Source organism: Balaenoptera acutorostrata, chromosome 8 (genome assembly GCF_949987535.1).
Source record: "Balaenoptera acutorostrata chromosome 8, mBalAcu1.1, whole genome shotgun sequence".
Taxonomy (NCBI): Eukaryota; Metazoa; Chordata; class Mammalia; order Artiodactyla; family Balaenopteridae; genus Balaenoptera; species Balaenoptera acutorostrata.
In genome coordinates, this window is record NC_080071.1 from 26326200 (window position 1) to 26344081 (window position 17882).

At 34.7% G+C, this 17882-nt stretch overlaps 1 protein-coding gene across 9 annotated transcripts in view; it reads right to left on the minus strand.

The window, feature by feature from the left end:
• Positions 1 to 37: 37 nt before the first annotated feature.
• The window catches only part of COBLL1 (cordon-bleu WH2 repeat protein like 1), a 150729-nt gene continuing 132884 nt past the window's right edge, over positions 38 to 17882 (minus strand). For 7 of the 9 annotated variants that reach the window (XM_057551063.1, XM_007183197.2, XM_057551061.1 and 4 more), the window contains 5 exons: positions 15563 to 15797; positions 14442 to 14536; positions 9126 to 10726; positions 7065 to 7241; positions 38 to 1322 (listed from right to left, as the gene is read on the minus strand). In XM_057551063.1, coding sequence (XP_057407046.1) covers positions 1236 to 1322; positions 7065 to 7241; positions 9126 to 10726; positions 14442 to 14536; positions 15563 to 15797 — 2195 coding nt within the window. In that variant the 3' untranslated portion in view covers positions 38 to 1235. The remainder of the gene's footprint in view (positions 1323 to 7064; positions 7242 to 9125; positions 10727 to 14441; positions 14537 to 15562; positions 15798 to 17882) is intronic. The other 2 variants (XM_028166741.2, XM_057551062.1) reach the window with 1 other exon arrangement.

Consider the following 17882-nt stretch of genomic DNA (forward strand, 5'->3'; position numbering starts at 1 on the left):
TATACTGATTGACACAAACTGCATTTTAAAAAGCATCCCAAATATATAACTTGCTTTTATTAAACAGGGGAAAAAGCAACACATTTTCCAAAGAGGCAGATATCCCAGTAGCTTTAGTAAAAACCAACATAACATCAGTTTGTTTGACAAAGCTTTTAGAATAAGAAGTGAGCAGTTAAATTTTTAAAGTAGGAATAGAACATCAACAAGCTCTAGACCCCAAAACAGTTACAAGCCAACAAATTAGGCATTGTTTTGCTTAACAACTTTAGCTTTAATGTAAATATATATTACTATTTAGAATATTAGCATCTGAACTACATAATGACTATCACTTTAATTAAAACCAGGATTTCTGAAACCTCCAAGTAGTCTTTAAAGTTTTCCAATATGGACATAAACTAACCCCTGTTCCTCTCTACGTATCGAATTTGAAATAATTGTCACAATATAGCAACATTTTCACAGGAAGATTTTTAAGGCTTCTGGCACATAAAATGTGTAGTATCTGTGTGACAATAATGTTATAATTATATACAGAAACTATTTAAAATTCTCCTGTGCAATTTAAGTTCTAAAGATTAAAAAACTAAGTGTCCATGTTAATAAACTATTAAAATACCAAGAGCTTTCCCATAAACTTGACACTGATTTTGTAATTACATAAAGAATACACAAGACTTGCACACTAAGTGATTCATCATTGAAATTAACAGTTAAACTGAATATACTTATTTGATATCATTAGTTTTCTAGATTATACTTTCATCACAAATAGGCTTTAATATAACATAAACATTTCCAATTAAACTGTAACATTGAGGCAGCAAATGTCAGATCTATGTTTGCCTAGTTATTTATGTGTCATACAAATATAAGTCTATGAATCTTAATTTATCCCTTTGTCTAAGTCACGATCGTAGAGAATGTGTCAATAAGTGAAATCAACAAGAGGTGACTATTTCTCATTTGAGAAAAATGAAAGTCATTAACACCTTGTCTTAAAGTTCTAAAGCAGCATATTCAGTTCTTAAGGCAAAAAAGGCCAAAGATATTATTATAAATTATAAATTCTGGTAATTCTTCTTTTGGCATTAAAAGCCACAGCACAAGTTCTTATGCTTTAATAGATAATATATTAGTGTACATCTGAACATACATTTGCTAACATTCTCCATCAGTATGAAGTCGTTCTGTGCAATAGAGCGGTGAAGTGTGGCATGGCAGGCCAACATTTAATGGCCATCCTGGGCATCAAGGGACATGGAGTGGCTGAATCTTGACCTTCCATTCACAGATACTGTATTTGATGGAACTGTAACCTAAGAGAAAGAAACACACTTTGCACCCATCAATTTAAAATGGGACAGCTGTCTAATTTTCAGTTTTCAACAATTACCACATTTTAACTTCTACTTAATTGTAAATGCTAACATTTAGTATTTATTATTCAATAAATTTCAAATAATCAAGAATAAATGTTCATTCTACCATGAAATTAAAAATGAGTTATTTCCACAGCAAACAAGTTAAATAATCCATTAACACACCTTAGTCTTTACAAAACTACCAAATCAACTCAAAGGACAAGAGCACAAGCGGACTGCAAGCCAAGCTGTTAAAGCGCATTTTTTAGCTAGATTAATTCTGGCTCCCCCAAAGTACCTTGGAGAATGTAGAAAAATAAAGCAAATTCCACAAAGCAATGAATTCTATAATTTTCATATTGATGATATATATTAACTTGAAGTTACTCTCCCAGGTACCCCTCATTTATAAGAAAAACTAGCTTTGGTTTTTAAAATGCCTTCATTTGAAGGGCTAAAAAAGTCAAACCTATGACTGTTTTGCCAAAACAAATGCAGAATGAAAAGGAGTTTATTTACTAGGGAATAAACTCCTAAGTTCCAAAATTCTATGGCAAAGTTTCCTATTTACAAACTGTAAGTGAATTAAAAACACTAAAACAAAATTTCCTAAATAGCTTGAAATTCCAACATTACTTACAGGAATGTAGAAGAAAGTTATCTGGATACTGAATAGTAAGTAGGTATAATATTTTGAAATATTACATATAAAATATGACAATATTTTAAGAAAAATGGTTCATCTCTTGATTGTAATTTGACCAGTTCAGCTTTATAACCAAACATTATCCTCTTTTCATAAGAAGAGAACTGAAGTACAAAAGGCCACAGATTCTGCCTAGCAACAGAGTAAGTTAGTGAAAAGGAAAATAAAGTTGGCAAATTTAGGTTGGCTTTGGTTTCCTGGTGCTTAATTTCTTGCCTTTTACTAAACAAAGATAGGTCATCTAAACTAATCAATTTTCTTGACTGTCTTATGAACCCAGGACGGAGTAAAGTGGTTGACACCATCCACCTGAAATAAAATAGCTAAGCAGAAAAGTTGCCACCAAGGGAAGGAACACTTACTTATCTGCACCCTATTCAGTACTCATGTGGGGCTACTTTCCAAGTACAGCCAACAAACAGACAGGTAATGGCTTTTTGTTATGTAATCTTGGTCTGAAAAGTCTCTCTGTGTGTGAGGGGTTATTTTTGTAATTCTTCCCAAAGTTGCAGTTCTCATATTCTTTGTAAAGTAAAAGAGAGAAAATTTGGTTTAAGCATTTAAAAAACATACTGATGGTTCTAAATGTCTACAAGTAAAAGATGCTAATGGTAACATCATTTACAGAGTGAAAAACTAGAATCCAGTTAAATGTCTACCAGTAATGAGCAAATAAGCTATGGTTCATTCATACAGTCAAATACTATGTTGTCTTTTTTTGGTTTTTTTGGCCGTGCCACGCAACTTGTGGGATCTTAGTTCCCTGACCAGGGATTGAACAAGGGCCCTTGGCAGTGAGAACTCAGAGTCCTAACCAGTGGACCACCAGGGAATTCCAAATACTACATAGTCTTAAAAGAATAGCATAGATATGTATGTAATAAAAGGGAAAGCTTCAAGAGAGAGATATATATTTAATAGTGTTTTACAGAGGATTCCATTTTTGTTAGAAAAAATAAATGTTTATATACTACAAAAGTGGTCTGAAAGGTTATACTGTACTCTATCCAGAGCAGTTACCCTGGGGTGAAATGGTATTTTGTTATTTAAAAATTTGTTTACTTAAACTTCAAACATGAGAAGATATCATTAGAATACTATTCTATGAATTTTTTGAGGTCAGAGACCTTGTCTATTTTAATGCCACTTCATACCTACTTCATACTCATAGTTATTTTAGTGCCTGGTCAGTGTAACTCAATGACTATTTCTTAGATGAAATATGGTAACTTTTTACAAACATTTATGAAGTAAAAAAGTATTGCCTGAATTTTTTGAACAGTAACCCCAGGACACTAGTAATAAAGATATCTTTAAAAAGTAACTTTAAGAATATACTGATGTAAGCATCTACTAGTTGACTAGTTGTCTACCCTTGAAGTTCAAGAAATTTTCAGGAATATTCACATAGCTTTCTTACTATGAAACCATCATTTATTTTTACTTTTAAAATACATGGAAAGAGCTGCCAACCTGAAACACTTGGACTGTTCAAATTCAAACCAAGGAAATATGAATAAAAAGCACACTAATTAAACAAAATAAGCCAGGAAGATCCTGGGTGACTTATCCAGTTTTTCTCTTTCCTCCAGATTTCTATCTAGCTAACAATAAGTTTTATTTTCTGAGGAAACTCTTAATACCAAGCACTAAATATCATTCATCAGTTTATTTTCAGACTTTTATTTTTACAAACCTATATTCTCCTTATAATACGGTAATAACCTTAGTAAGTCAAGCACCAACAAGAACCAAAAGCAGCCAAAGAAGTTCTTGTGTCAACACAAGTCAATGGTAATAGATGACTTAATCTCTTATTCTCTGAAAACAATTTGCTGTCATACATACATCTTAACATCAAACACATTTTATAAAATACTGTGCTAGATTTATTAATGCTTTATATGAAGACAAGACAAATCGCTTTGACTATATGTGGGTTGACTTGGGGGTAAGGTATGGGAAAAAAGCCTTAAGAAACATGAAAATTCACGACTACATTTACACTAGAGCAATCAACTAGATAATTGTTCTAATGTGAACCAACTATTTAATGAAGGCTAATTGCTCAAGTATGAACAAGAGCCATAACGCAGGTTGGTACCTGGAGTAAAAGTGAACATTTGGGTGCCAAAATACAGGCAAACACGGAGCCAACTTTCTGATGAACAATCTAAACCCACTGTCAAAATCACTGGAGATTTTATTTGGCACTGTAACTGTTGTTCTATAAAAGAAATGTTAGAATGTAAAACAAACCAGAAGAAATGTTCAGAACAGGACAGAAATATGGGACTTAAGCAAAGATCACAAGAAATTAGAGCCTTCTTGTGTCCATTTTTACCACCTTCTGCAATTTTTTGAAATATAATACATGTACGGAGAAGTGCACTGAACAGCGCAATGAAAACAAACACAGACATATACGTAGCCCACCACCCAGGTCAAGAGAATACTCCCTACTCCAGCTCCCCACTGTTCTTGTCTTTATTTAAAATTTTGACTTTATCATGGATTTTTGCATTCATTTGTACATTTTAAAATATTGTATTAAGATAATATTTATCTTGATTACTAATTTTTTTAGTTCCCTCTTAAGTTGTGTGCCCGTCTTGCTCTAATACGCCCCCAAAAGCACTTTTTCTTCCCCTCTGGAAGTAACCCTATTGTGATTTTTGTAATTACTTCCTCACTTTTAAAAATAATTGCCACCTATGCATGCATCACTGAATAATATAATTTAGTTTTGCATGCTGTCAACTTTACATATCTTTTTATGTCTCCATCTACATTGTTCTGTTGTGTGCATTTTATCCAGTTTATTGCCATTTGATAGTCCATGCTTTGAATATACCACTAGCCTACCATTTTTGGATATTAAGGTTATATGTATTTGGAGCTATTACAATGTTCTTCTGAGTCTTGGTATATAAAAACACATTTTTAGCATATATAAGTAGAAGTGAAGGTGCTGATCTTGGAGTGTAGATATCGTGAACTCTACTAGACCCTGTGTCTTTCTTCAGAGGGAAGAAAAAGGATTATGTAAGGAATTTTCATTAAACAGAGTTTAGGAGCTGACACTATAAGGAGTCAGAGCTATCAATAACCTCCTACTGAAAGAGAGGAAATTTAGACTCAATAGAACCTAAAGTAATGAGTTATAAACAGGATACAATTATAGGATCATCATTTAGGGCCTGCTTTCTGTGTTGATTCACATCCAGCTCATTCTGGAAGCAATGAGAATTTTATACGTGAAGAGACTGCCAAATCGGAGCCCATAAGACACCAAGTATACAGCTGCTTGCCTGTAAAATTCTGTTGGCCTAAAAGGCATTTCCAAGTTAATGCACTGTTTTCTGCAATTAGTTTACTGAAACTGATTAATATATCCACTGACTTAGTACAAAGGCACTGCGGTTATTTTCTGTTTTCCCATGAGCCTGAGGTACCACTGTTTCTCAGTCCCAGGCTATGAACACCCAGAAGGCAGAGGCTTCATTTTATTCAATTTTGTATCTCCAGTATCTAGTACAATGTTTGGTATTTTTCTGCTTTAAAAAAGTATTTATCAAATTTATTGAATTGAGAACTTTGAAACTCATCCTTAATTTACAAGATTAGAAACAGAATTAGAAATAGAATTATTTTCATAAATGAGAATGTACAGCTTATTTACAGGGACATATTTCCCCCCCACACACACACAAAATATAGATGTCATGACCTGTGAAATACCAATTTCAATATTCCTTTTGGGTTTTTTTGGTTTTTTGCTGCCTGGCACCTTAATTTAAACTCTACAAATAATCTACAAAATTCAAACCTACTCCCCTGAATTATTCCTTCATGTTTCCTCCACTCCTGACAGCACACAATATTTTGCCTTGTCACCATGTGTGCCCAGATGGGAGCGCCAAGTCCTCTGTGGGAATGGCCATCACTCAGGGCTCCACTGAAACCCATCCAGGAAGCTGGCTGACACAGGCAAGGCTGGCTGTGTAGACAGGCGAGGATGCCTCCCCCTTTTTCTATCTTTGCAGCATTCCTGTTCCTTGGCAGATTTCGTTTTTGTTGAGTTCAGTGTTTTGCTCAACAAGTCTCTTACTCTTCTCTAAATAGCTTCTAAAATGATTAGAGAAGGAATTCACAAAATGAAATGCCTAGGGAGTCAGTGAAATAATGAGTACTTGTCTTGTCTTGGGTGTTGAGGAACTTGCAACCAAGATGACTAAGGGAAGAACAAGAAAGACATTTAGGGAAACTACAGCCTCTGGGAGGTCCAAGTGAGGATGCCAGGCTCAAGGCTGCACCACATCCTCTTTCAGAGGATGAAGGCGACAAAGGGAGGAAACTCATCTGCACATAATTCCCTGTGACGCTTTTTGGTGTTTGCCCAAGAAAGGGGCACACCTCCTTGCTCTCCTACACATCTCCTACATCCAGGAGAAGCTAGACTCTGGCAGGGCATTATTAAGATTGGAATTTCTGCATTAGGTCTCATCTAAATTCTCTAGATTTTCCCTACATTATTTTGGTTTAGCCTATAAAACTCCTCCCCCCGCCCAACCACCCAATCTCACGTATGGTAGTAACTGATTACTCTAGGAGCGATGACTGAAAACTTGCAGGCTCCCACAATAGTGCAGCTTTTCTGGAATAAAGGAGGGACTTTCCTTCCAAAAGACTCTTTCTTGCTGTGCTAACACAATTTTTTAAAATAAGAGTCCAAGGCACTTTCTATATATAGATATATAATAATGAGCAAAACTCGTGTTCTGCACCTGGCCCATGTTTTGGAAAACAGACTTGACATATTTTTAAGTACTCTCTCAGCTTATACTTCAAAAATGACCCCTGACATAAAAGAGTAACTTCTGGCATCTTCCCTATTCAGACTTAAAAGCCAGAAAACAATTTCCCCTAAGTATGAGTTTGACAATGTTGAAAATAAACCCACTGTCACCCATCTGATAAAGAAAACTTACCCTTTTCAACTTGGCAGCAGCCTCTCCAGAACGAATTGCAGTCAGCAAACTCTGTCGGATCTGTTCTGGGTCAGAGCTTTGGAATGTTGAAGAACTTTGTCTCTTAAGGGTGAATGATGGGCCGTCAGTCAGAGATGGCATTTGGGGATTCTGTTCATTATGTGCAGAGTTATTTTCCTATAAAAATAAATGTGAAATATTTATATGAATACCAGGTGAAGAATGGGCCATTATGCAAAACATTTTCATCATCAACAGCTCTTTAAGAACCACCATTTGCCTCACTGGTGTTTTAGACTCAGCTCTCTTTCCTCATCCACTGAGTTATCTCTGCTGCCAGAGCTCAGCTGGAAGATGAGGGCATTACTTTCCCTCATCTTGAACTCAGGAGGCTAAGGAAGGAAAGTGATACCTCTTTTTGTTTCACAAATGCAGTGGTAATTTTACTGTCCTTGAGTAAATAAAATAATGCCGATTTCTCCAGTGGAGTTGGCTAGAAGAGCCAAAGTAATAATAAAAATTTCAGAGACAAAAAAAAAAACCCCAAAAAACCATTTTTGTAGTTCCAATATATTAGTGTTGTGAAATTATTTTTGATGGTACAAATGGACAAATATGGGTAATTTCATACTTGTTGAACCTAATGTATCTTCTAATAAAGGAATATTAGTGACTATTTAACAGCTTATTTTGTGTTTCTGGAAGTCACAGGGGCTAACTGATGGCCATGTTTTCTTTATTTTTCTCATGAGACTAAAAATAAATATTAGAAATTTCCAAATTTAAGAATCAAAAATTTAATTAAACTTCTTAGGAAGGAATATTTAGTAACTGATTTAACTGGCAACTGTATTCAAACAATCTTAAAAATGTCTTTTTCGAGCTGCCAGATGAGTATCTTTATAAAAGATGAGCTAAACAGAACTCAGGCAATGGCTCAAAAACTGTATTATCTAAATCAAGCTTCTGTTGTTTAGAAATGGTATTCCATTCTAAGAAAAAAACTCAGGCTTTATTCCCAAGTAAAGAATTAATCTCTGCATCATGTATCTCTTCCTGATATGATATCAAAGTAATAAACATAAATGTGAAAACATATGAAGAAATATTTTTCAAGGTAAATATTGCTTTAAAATTATGGGAAAGTCTTTACTTGGCAATATGGTTAATGTTCTCTTACTCTGGGAGTGTTTGAAAAAATAGTATAAAATGCTTCTGGAACTGTCATACAAATATGAAAGTATTCTTTAAACACTATCAGAGTAAAAGTACACAATGTATTTTTTAAAAATTGCATGGGGATTATCATAATTCATACTGTGAATTTCTTCCTGACTATACTACTTGAATCTAGCAAATTATATCATTAGTTGATCAAACATGAAGTCAACAAATCCCTTTTTTGTACACCATTAAGGTTAGATGGTGGTTAAGTGATATTTTGCTCAACATACATATAACTGGAAAGTTGACACTGAATTAACAAAATGGGAAACTAAGAAAATTACCTATTTAAACTCTGGTTTTAATTTAAATTATATATAACAATGTTTGGTAAGCTCAGGTTGAGTGTATATGATAGAAAATACAGAGCTGAGAGATGTTTGGTTATTTTATCTAGTCTTTGATACTGCTTATGTTTTTATGTAATTAAAACTATTTTGCCATTATGGAGAATTGGAAAAGAAAATAAAGTCAACCAGAACATCCAGAAAAGTTATAAACAAATTGAGATAAGCAAAACACAGAAAACTAGGGAGTCAGAACTATAAACTAGTACACTATACAAATATAGGAGCAAAGAAGCTTTAAATTTAAATATTTGCTAATGATACAATTATATAATGATGACCTTATAGTAATATCTGATCAAGTTATATGAATAACTCTGAGAATAAATAATCAGATTCTGTGTATTACTACTCTTTTCTTCCTACAGTAGCTTGATAGTAGATTATGAGTTCAGAGTTAAGTAACACACAAACAAACCGACATGCTTTGTTAACCCCATTTAAACCATGTTGTATAAGAATCCCTTACTTTTAAAAAGGTTACATTTACCTTGTCTTTCACACCTGGTTGTGGGATGTCCACAAACGTATTTACGGAAGGAATCTTCCCTCCCTCTGTGTCAGTTGGAGCTCGGGCGGAGGATGCACCTCCGACCTCCTCACTGCATGACCCTGTACGACCTTTGCTGAAAGACTGTGACCTTTTCACCACAGCGAGGGCAAACGGTGAAGGAGCAGAGCTGGAGTATGGTCGAGGGGCACCAAAAGTTTTCAGAGTCTTCAGGTTAAGTGTTGCTAACTGACTCTTGGGAAGAGGAACAGGTTTGGGGGCTGCGGGAGGGGGAGAGGCTACGGGCGCGGGAGAGGTTTCAGTAGGCTTCTGATTGCTGTCATCATCAGTGTTTTGAATGTGTGGCTGTGGAGGAGAGTGAGTTGTTTTACTTAGGGGAGAAAGAGCTGGCTCTGGAGGAGGTATTGTATCCCTTTCCACCTCTTTCTTTATTAGTTCCTTTGGAGTAGGATTAGGGGCAGCTTGAACACTCTTGGCAGCTGCAGATGTCACATAATGACCCGAAACTCTTTTTTGCATCTGCAAGAAAAAAGAACTTGGTTTGGAGTGGGGATTTGAAACCCGAGATTTAAGTTTTGACTCCAAAATACTGTTTATATCTTCCAAATTTGGCACAAAAGGAGCTGTGCCAGTGTCTCTCGTCATTTTGGGAGTAGGTTTCAGAGGATTTGACATTGTGCTGTGGGTAAAGCTCTCCTCACTTTGCACCTGATGCTCTGTTCTCAGGGTAGGCTTTGGTTTCAGGTCTGCTTCTGGCTCCTTTGGGCTTTCAGAAATAACAGGATCTTCTGTTTGGATTGCAGTTACTTTCACATTCTCATGAGTGTCCTTTTCTCCTAAAGTACGTATCTCCTGATCATTTTTATACCCTATGGTTTCCGATTCCCAATCTTTCAATATTTCTAGGGATCTGGGAGGCACTATTTTGTAAGTAGTCATCCCAATTTTGGGTATGTACTCTCTTGTAATTTCATTTGAAGGTTTTGGCTTGGGATTATAGTGTTGTCTGTAAAATGGATAATTCTTTATATAAGAAGCTGTTGAATTTTTATCAGTCCCATCTATAGGAGGCAAAAGATCATCATTACCATGTGCACAAATTGGATCTTTTATGGTGAGTTGCTCTTCTGTATATATAATTAGGGCGCCCTGACTCCCAAATTCTCTTGAGGTATCTAAAGAATCTTGTGGGCTTAAAGATGAGTGTTGAGTTGATTTGTTGTTACTTGAAGTTTGCACACTTTCATCAACTTTGACATCAGACAAATTATGATCTTGGTGATTCCCATCAAAACTGTCACAGGAAGGGATTGTCTGAATTGCTGCATCTTGCATTTTTGTCTTTTCTGCACTAGGTTGAATCAGTTTTTGATCTGGTGCTGATGAAGCAGCAAGATGATTTTCCTTGTAACTTCTAGCAGTATCAGTTTTATATGCCTGATAGTTTGATAGTCTGTCAACTTCCATGTCCACACTGTTACTTTTGGTAACACCTGCTACATTGATTTCTGTTCTCCTCATTCCATTTTTCATACTGTCTTCTGTGTTTGTTGGAATGACAATTATTTCATTTTGATCTACTGAGAGAAAAAATATCATAAAGTATATGAAAAAAATAGAAAACCTCAAGTTTTCAATGCCTGCCTCCCCCAAACTGAAACAGGTTGATTTGAATTCTATAGATAATTTTCAGCTACCAATTATACAAAAATTATACAGGTAGTGGCATACAGAGAAAACAGCTTGGGCTTTGATATCATAGAGACCTGAATCTGGAATCCAGCTTGACTAATTACAACCTGTATGGCCACATCATATTACTTACCCTCTTTGAGCCTCAGTTTGCTCAGATGTAAACAAAAACATGTATTATATATATCATTTATGTAACATGCTTATTAGGATAGTGTATTGCCCAAAACAAGTACTCATAGAAGATAGCTATGATTTTTCTTTTAAATAAAGACCATATTTCAGTCATTGTTAAGAATGACAAAAGACATTGACAAATTTAAAAAATGTTTTTATTCTTCTATTTTTTTCCATTTTGATTCTCTGTCTTTTCTATAATCCCTAGTATATTTATATTTCATACCTAACATTAAAAGGCAAACAATCCCAGCAAATGCTATCAGTTTTAATTAAGGAAGACAACAAAACCTTACCTTTAAGAGTTGAAGTAAAAACAGAACCTAAGTTGATTGTCTTATTAATTAGGTGTCCTTGCTAAATACTTTTAGAGGACTTTGTTTTCAGTCACAATATGGGTGATTTCAACTACATAAAAACAATCATGTGGGTTTTGATTTTTCTCTGTGAGAAAAAATAACTATTTTTCTCGTCTGGATCCAGGTAGAGAAAACAACTTCCCTCTCCCCAGCACTACCTTTCCTCTTAATTTTAATTCAGACCTCCTGAAAGCAAAAATCATTTTCCAGTGTCTAGGTTAACAAAGCAACAGTTGCCAGCCAACAACATGATGGCAAAGAGTTGGAATGAGGCATCTGGAAGGAAACACAGGCTTATGAATGTGTACCATGTGTCTTGTACTAAGCCAAGTGATTTATATACTGTGCTCCTCTAGTCAAATGCCAGGAAGAGTCATTTCTTCTGAATAACCAGCTAGCCCTCATCTTCAAAATCCTCAGTGGCCTCTCCTTTCAGATATGATTGTTTGCACAGCACAAGTGAAATGTGAGCCTTGGAAGTAAAATTGTGAAAGGATGTCAAGTATTTCTCTATAGTTTTATAATCACTCACTTTCATCTGTAAGATAAAGTTCACTGCCTAAAATATATCATGAGTTATTTAAAATGGGTCCTCTGTGAAAAAAGAAAAAGAGAAAAGAGAAAAGAAAAAAGAAAGATATGCATGCAAAAAAAAAATCATGTTGCCAGGTAAATTTGGATACAATTTTTTTTTAAATCTTTATATTTTTAAACCCTGCCTAACTGCATAATTATTTGATCATGGTGGTTATATTTTCTATTATGTTGCAAGGTTCCTAAATTACATATATAATTTAAAAATGGAATTAATTTTTATTCTTCCCACATAAAATGCAACTGGTTATTCGAATACATATTGTCTATTCAAGTGATTTCTTTTCTTAGTGACTAATAATTAGTAACTTTTGTGATTTATAAAATTAAGGACACGTGATTAGGAACCACAGAAGAGGCACATCTCTGCCTATGTTCTTATTTACTTGGTTCTTAAGTGTTTTTAATATCTATATGAAAAGTGGTACTCCCAATGCTGATATGAGCACAAAAGAATGTAAGAAATGGTCCTGGCACCAGAAAATGAGCCTAAATGTATTTCCTTTTCTCTTGCTAATTTTTCATTTTCCACTGAATATAGGTATATCCCAGTTGCAGAATGGAAACATTTTCCAAAAGAAGGTAAATCAACATAAAAAATATATTTTAAATTAAATCTCCTCTAACAAACCCTAATTTACTGGTTTTAGAACTCTTTCTATTTTTCACATTTTCTGTGGGTTACACCTACTTCACCATTATCTAACTGAATTTCTCATCAAAATTTCACAATTTCAAAATTTTCAGTGATTGTCAGGCCTAGAAACCTAGAATCACTCCTGAATTCATTAGCTAGTCCATCCTCCAACATATCGATGATAATGCCAATGAAATGTCAATGAATGGACAGGCCATTTTTCAAGAATGGCCAGTTGAGGGAGAAGGTATATTTTGTACTATACTGTACTTCCCCCTACTCAACACTGACACCAACATGAACAACCTGATGAAAGTATACAGGGTAGGTTAAAAAAAAAAAAAAAAAAAAAAAGGAGAAAAGGAGAATAAAACTAGTTTAAGGATAACAAATTATTTTTAAAATCACCTAGAGTTGACAATGGTCATTGTAAATCAAGTGCAAATCAAAATAAATGTATTATGGAAATGTACTTGTGACCCTAGCACTAATATGATGCCAAAATCTTAGCAAAAATGATTTAATTTGACTATGATTTTTAAAAGAAGTAAACAGCTTTTAAATCATGACTTCTCAATAGAAATGCTATTGCTGTCATAGCATATGTTGTAAAAAACTGAGTCAAGAAGAAAAAAGGGGGAAATTATATACAAGTATATAAGTTGTACACTTGTAGCTCAGGATGGTACTGACCATGAGGAAAATGAGTCAGAGACATACATATTCAAATTAACCAACACATACCACATATATAAAATGACATATCTATATCTATCCATCTGTCCATCTTGTTTGTGACACTGGGATAATCCATGTTTTATTTATATATATATATATATATATATATATATATCCCTATGTTTTCTATGAATCTTAACCTAGTTTTATATATTAACATAATAGATTGGACTATGAGAATAAGCACTTCCTTCATACCGCCTTAAAATACCATTGTGTATTCCTTGCATCTCCTATTTGTATAGTATCATTTTTCTGAAATTCAATCCTAAATATATATTTTAACCGTATCTCAGTATTCTGCTATAAGGAATTCAAACAAAGTATCAGATATAACTTCTATGATCGAAGACTGTCCAATCCAATTGAGTAGTCGAGACAGAGAACTACATGGCTTCTAGTAATCAAGTAACAGAATAAGTAAAGTGGCAGGATTTGGATAATAGTTGAATGAGTGAAGATAGGTGGAAAATTATTTTCCAGGCAAAGATAAAAATGAGCATAGGCCTAATGATAGAACTGAGTGAAATATATCATGAGAAAGAGAATAAATTGTCTTGATTTGGGCGGGGTGGGGGGGGAGTGGGAAATACTGGTAAGCACTATTACATAATTAGATGGTTTGGGCCTGAAAAATCAGGCAGACAAGTTTCACCTTAGGTATAGCAACCTGACTATGAAATAAAACAGGCTTGGGTTAGGGAGTCAGTAAAAGGAAAAAAGAGAAGTAGATCGTAAGTATACACAGAGTATACATCTTTAAGATCCAAGATCTAGGTTAGATAACCTCTAAGATTTAACAACAACAACATTAGAACACATGGTAGTTAGAAGCACATTTTGGAATCAACACGTATTGAACACATACTGCCTGAGTTCAAATTTGAGGTTTACCACTTACTAACTGTGGGACCTCAGGTGAGTTACATAATGTCTTTGTGGCTCTATTATCTGTAAGATGGGACTAAAGTAATAATACCCATAAATGAGTTAATATACAAGATTAAATGAGTTAATATATATAAAGTGTTTAAGAAAGGTCCTTGGCACATAGCAAGTGCTATGAAAGTGTTGGCTATTAGTGTTTATAGAACTCACCGTTCTCCTGGTTTGGGCCCGGTGACCTCAGGTTTCTTACACTGTCAGCTACCCTCGCTTTGTTGCTTGAATTACATACCATAATGTGTGGTCCTCTGTAAAATATGATATTGCACGTTATATATTGATACTATTGAAACACACACACACATACATGATGATAAAACAGGCAATAATTTCCAAAGACAGATGGACTGGAATAATCATCTTTTTCTGCCAAATATTAGAAATGTAATAGCAAAGAAAGAATACAACTGAGAGGAAATGCTGCTGTGAAACATTAGCTTTCATATGGTGACCCTGTTACAAAGAAAGATGTAAGAAGCTTGGTAAAATGGACACTTTCCCCAAGACAGTGTCTTTTTGTTATTATCAATTATTATCTTTTAAAGAAAAAGGAACTAAATGAAATGTACTCTAATAGAAATTTTCCTTGCATCTGGCAAGTTCAGCTTGTGGCAAGTCAGGATGTGAACTGACTTCACTGGGGGTTTTTTTGGTGATAAAAGAGATTAATTTGGAGACAATCCCATGCAAATTATAATAAAACTTTGACAAAATGGTTTATTTTGCCTACTTGATTTCATCTTTATTCATAGTGTGGCATTTCTAACAGAATGTAAGTATACTTTACTATAACTTTCGATTCCTAGGACCAAGGAGAAGGTGCATTCTCTTCTTCATAAAGTTGACTGTAAAAGTAATATTAGTGATTTAACATCATATTCTAAGATGCAGAATTGTTTTATATAGCAGTTAGTAAAAATTCTTCAGGAGCATTTGGTGAAAATTGAAAATTAAATATTTCATTTAGGCCAAATAAGTAATAGGCAAAACAAACGCAATGCAAACAAAAATGCTAATCTTCATACAAAATAACTACAAGTTATGGTTGATCTGCCACAGGGATACCAGAACTGTTGGATTTGATTTTATTTAAAAACAGTCACATGTAAATTGATACTTTATGAATAAACATTTTTTTAAATGGTTGTAAAAGGGATAAAGTATAAGCTAAAGAAATGACTATACTTGTGTTTAAAATATCAGTTCTACATTTCAGAAGACTAGTATCAATTAAGCAAACCACCACCACCACTTCTGGCATACAGACTACTTACTGTCCATCTGTGTTTCTAGTTCCTTGTTTTTCTTCTTTGGAGTTTTGTGAGGACTCTCCAGTATCACTGCCAAGGGCTGAGTCAGGATCATTTTTCAGTGTATTTATTATATCAGTAGATACAGTAGGAATGTCTTGCGACTTCAGAGAAGTATTTTCAGCCTCATCTTTAGGCACTTCACTCAGTTCTTCCTTTTCATCTATCTCTTCAAGGCTGTAATCAGAGCTTATTCCAGCTACAAAGAAATAAAGATATAATCCTAAATATTAATTTGCCTCATTTCACCCTATGCAATCCTGGCAGGGAAGGAATTTTTAAAATAATAATTAGTTGGACTCTTTTAAATTCTGATTCAAAGCTAATAGTAAAATACTTTTCTAATGGTGAATAGTTATGTTAACATATAATCAGATTATCTCAGACATACATTTCTAAAAATAATATGCTGTCTCTCTCGGTTTTATTCATGGTAGAAAAAAGAGGTTATTTAAGCTCATAAGCTTCAAGTTATATATTACATTTAAGAATGTATCTTTTAATTTAAATGATTTTTACCTTGATGCAATGGCTTTAAATGTAAACAAAAAGAATACGAGATTTTTAGATTGGCTCCAAGTGTACTTATAAAGTTTGACTCAGTAATTATCAGTACTAACTACGATTGAGAATTATCTGAGCATCTTTTAAAAATACTGATGCTCCCCTCTAATCCACATCTGTTAAATCAGAATCTCCGAAGGGAGCGACCAAGAATTTTTTTAAGGTTCTTTCAGGTGATTCTAGTGTGCAACCAAGGTGAAAAGCCATTTACTTAGATGCTTAATATAATTTTTAATATACAAATAGAATAAGTATTATGCAACGAAAATTAATTTTAACTCCTACTCAGTTTGATTCTCAGAGGCAACTTCCCTTAACAGTTTTTTTTCCTCTATATTATCAGAAAGTATAATGAGCATATACCGTTTAAGCAGATATACATACATTTCCTTCTTTCTCTCTATTCTTGGTTTATTTAATATAAATGGAAGCATAATATACCTGATGTTTTACACTAACTATTTTTTCCTCCACTTAACTATGTCTTAAAGGTCGTCCCATATCAATATATGTGTGTGTATGACTCTTTTCAATAGCTGTGGTTAATATTTCATTGAATGAAATTGTTTTATTATAATTTCTTAGCACTAACACCAAATGGCCAACAGGGTAAAAGAGGAGACATCCTAAGCAATTGGTGTTCACACTAGCTGTGAAAGTAAATTTAAACCAAAGAATGAGGTTCTGGATCTTTGCTTATTTTAATATAATTCAGGGCTTCCCTGGTGGTGCAGTGGTTAAGAATCCGCCTGCCAGTGCAGAGGACACGGGTTTGAGCCCTGGTCCGGGAAGATCCCACATGCCGCGGAGCAACTAAGCCCGTGTGCCACAACTACTGAGCCTGTGCTCTAGAGCCCGTGAGTCACAAATACTGAGCCCACGTGCTACAACTACTGAAGCCCACGCACTTAGCTCCGCAACAAGAGAAGCCGCCGCAATGAGAAGCCCGTGCACTGCAATGAAGAGTAGCCCCCACTCGCTGCAACTAGAGAAAAGCCTGCGCGCAGCAACGAAGACCCAACGCAGCCAAAAATAAATAATAAATTTATAAAAATAAATAAATATAATTCAACACTTCCACTTACATAATAGCAGCTGAACAAAGTTTAATTTTACCACAATAGAGGGATAAAAAGGGTAGTATAGCACTGGATTATAGTGATCAGCACATCTACAAAATTTAACAAAAAGTTTAACACATTTGAAGAATATGTGAAGTGCTTAAAATGTTATTTCTTTAATTGTATCTTTAAGCATATAGACAGAAAAGTATGCTATTTGTGCTTTTTAATAAATATAAGGAATTTTAATGACATTTTTGTTGTAAATTAAAAAACAGATTACTTAGAAAAAACATTAAAGAATTTGACTTTAAGGGCTCCCTGGTGGCGCAGTGGTTAAGAATCCGCCTGCCAATGCAGGGGACACGGGTTTGAGTCCTGGTCCGGGAAGATCCCACATGCTGCGGAGCAACTAAGCCCATGTGCTGCAACTACTGAGCCTGCACTCGAGCCCACATGCCACAACTACTGAGCCCACGTACCTAGAGCCTGTGCTCCACGACAAGAGAAGCCACCGCAATGAGAAGCCCACACGCCACAACGAAGAGTAGCCCCCGCTCGACGCAACTAAAGAAAGCCCATGTGCAGCAACGAAGACCCAATGCAGCCAAAAATAAATAAATAAATAAATTTATAAAAAAAGAATTTGACTTTAAGTA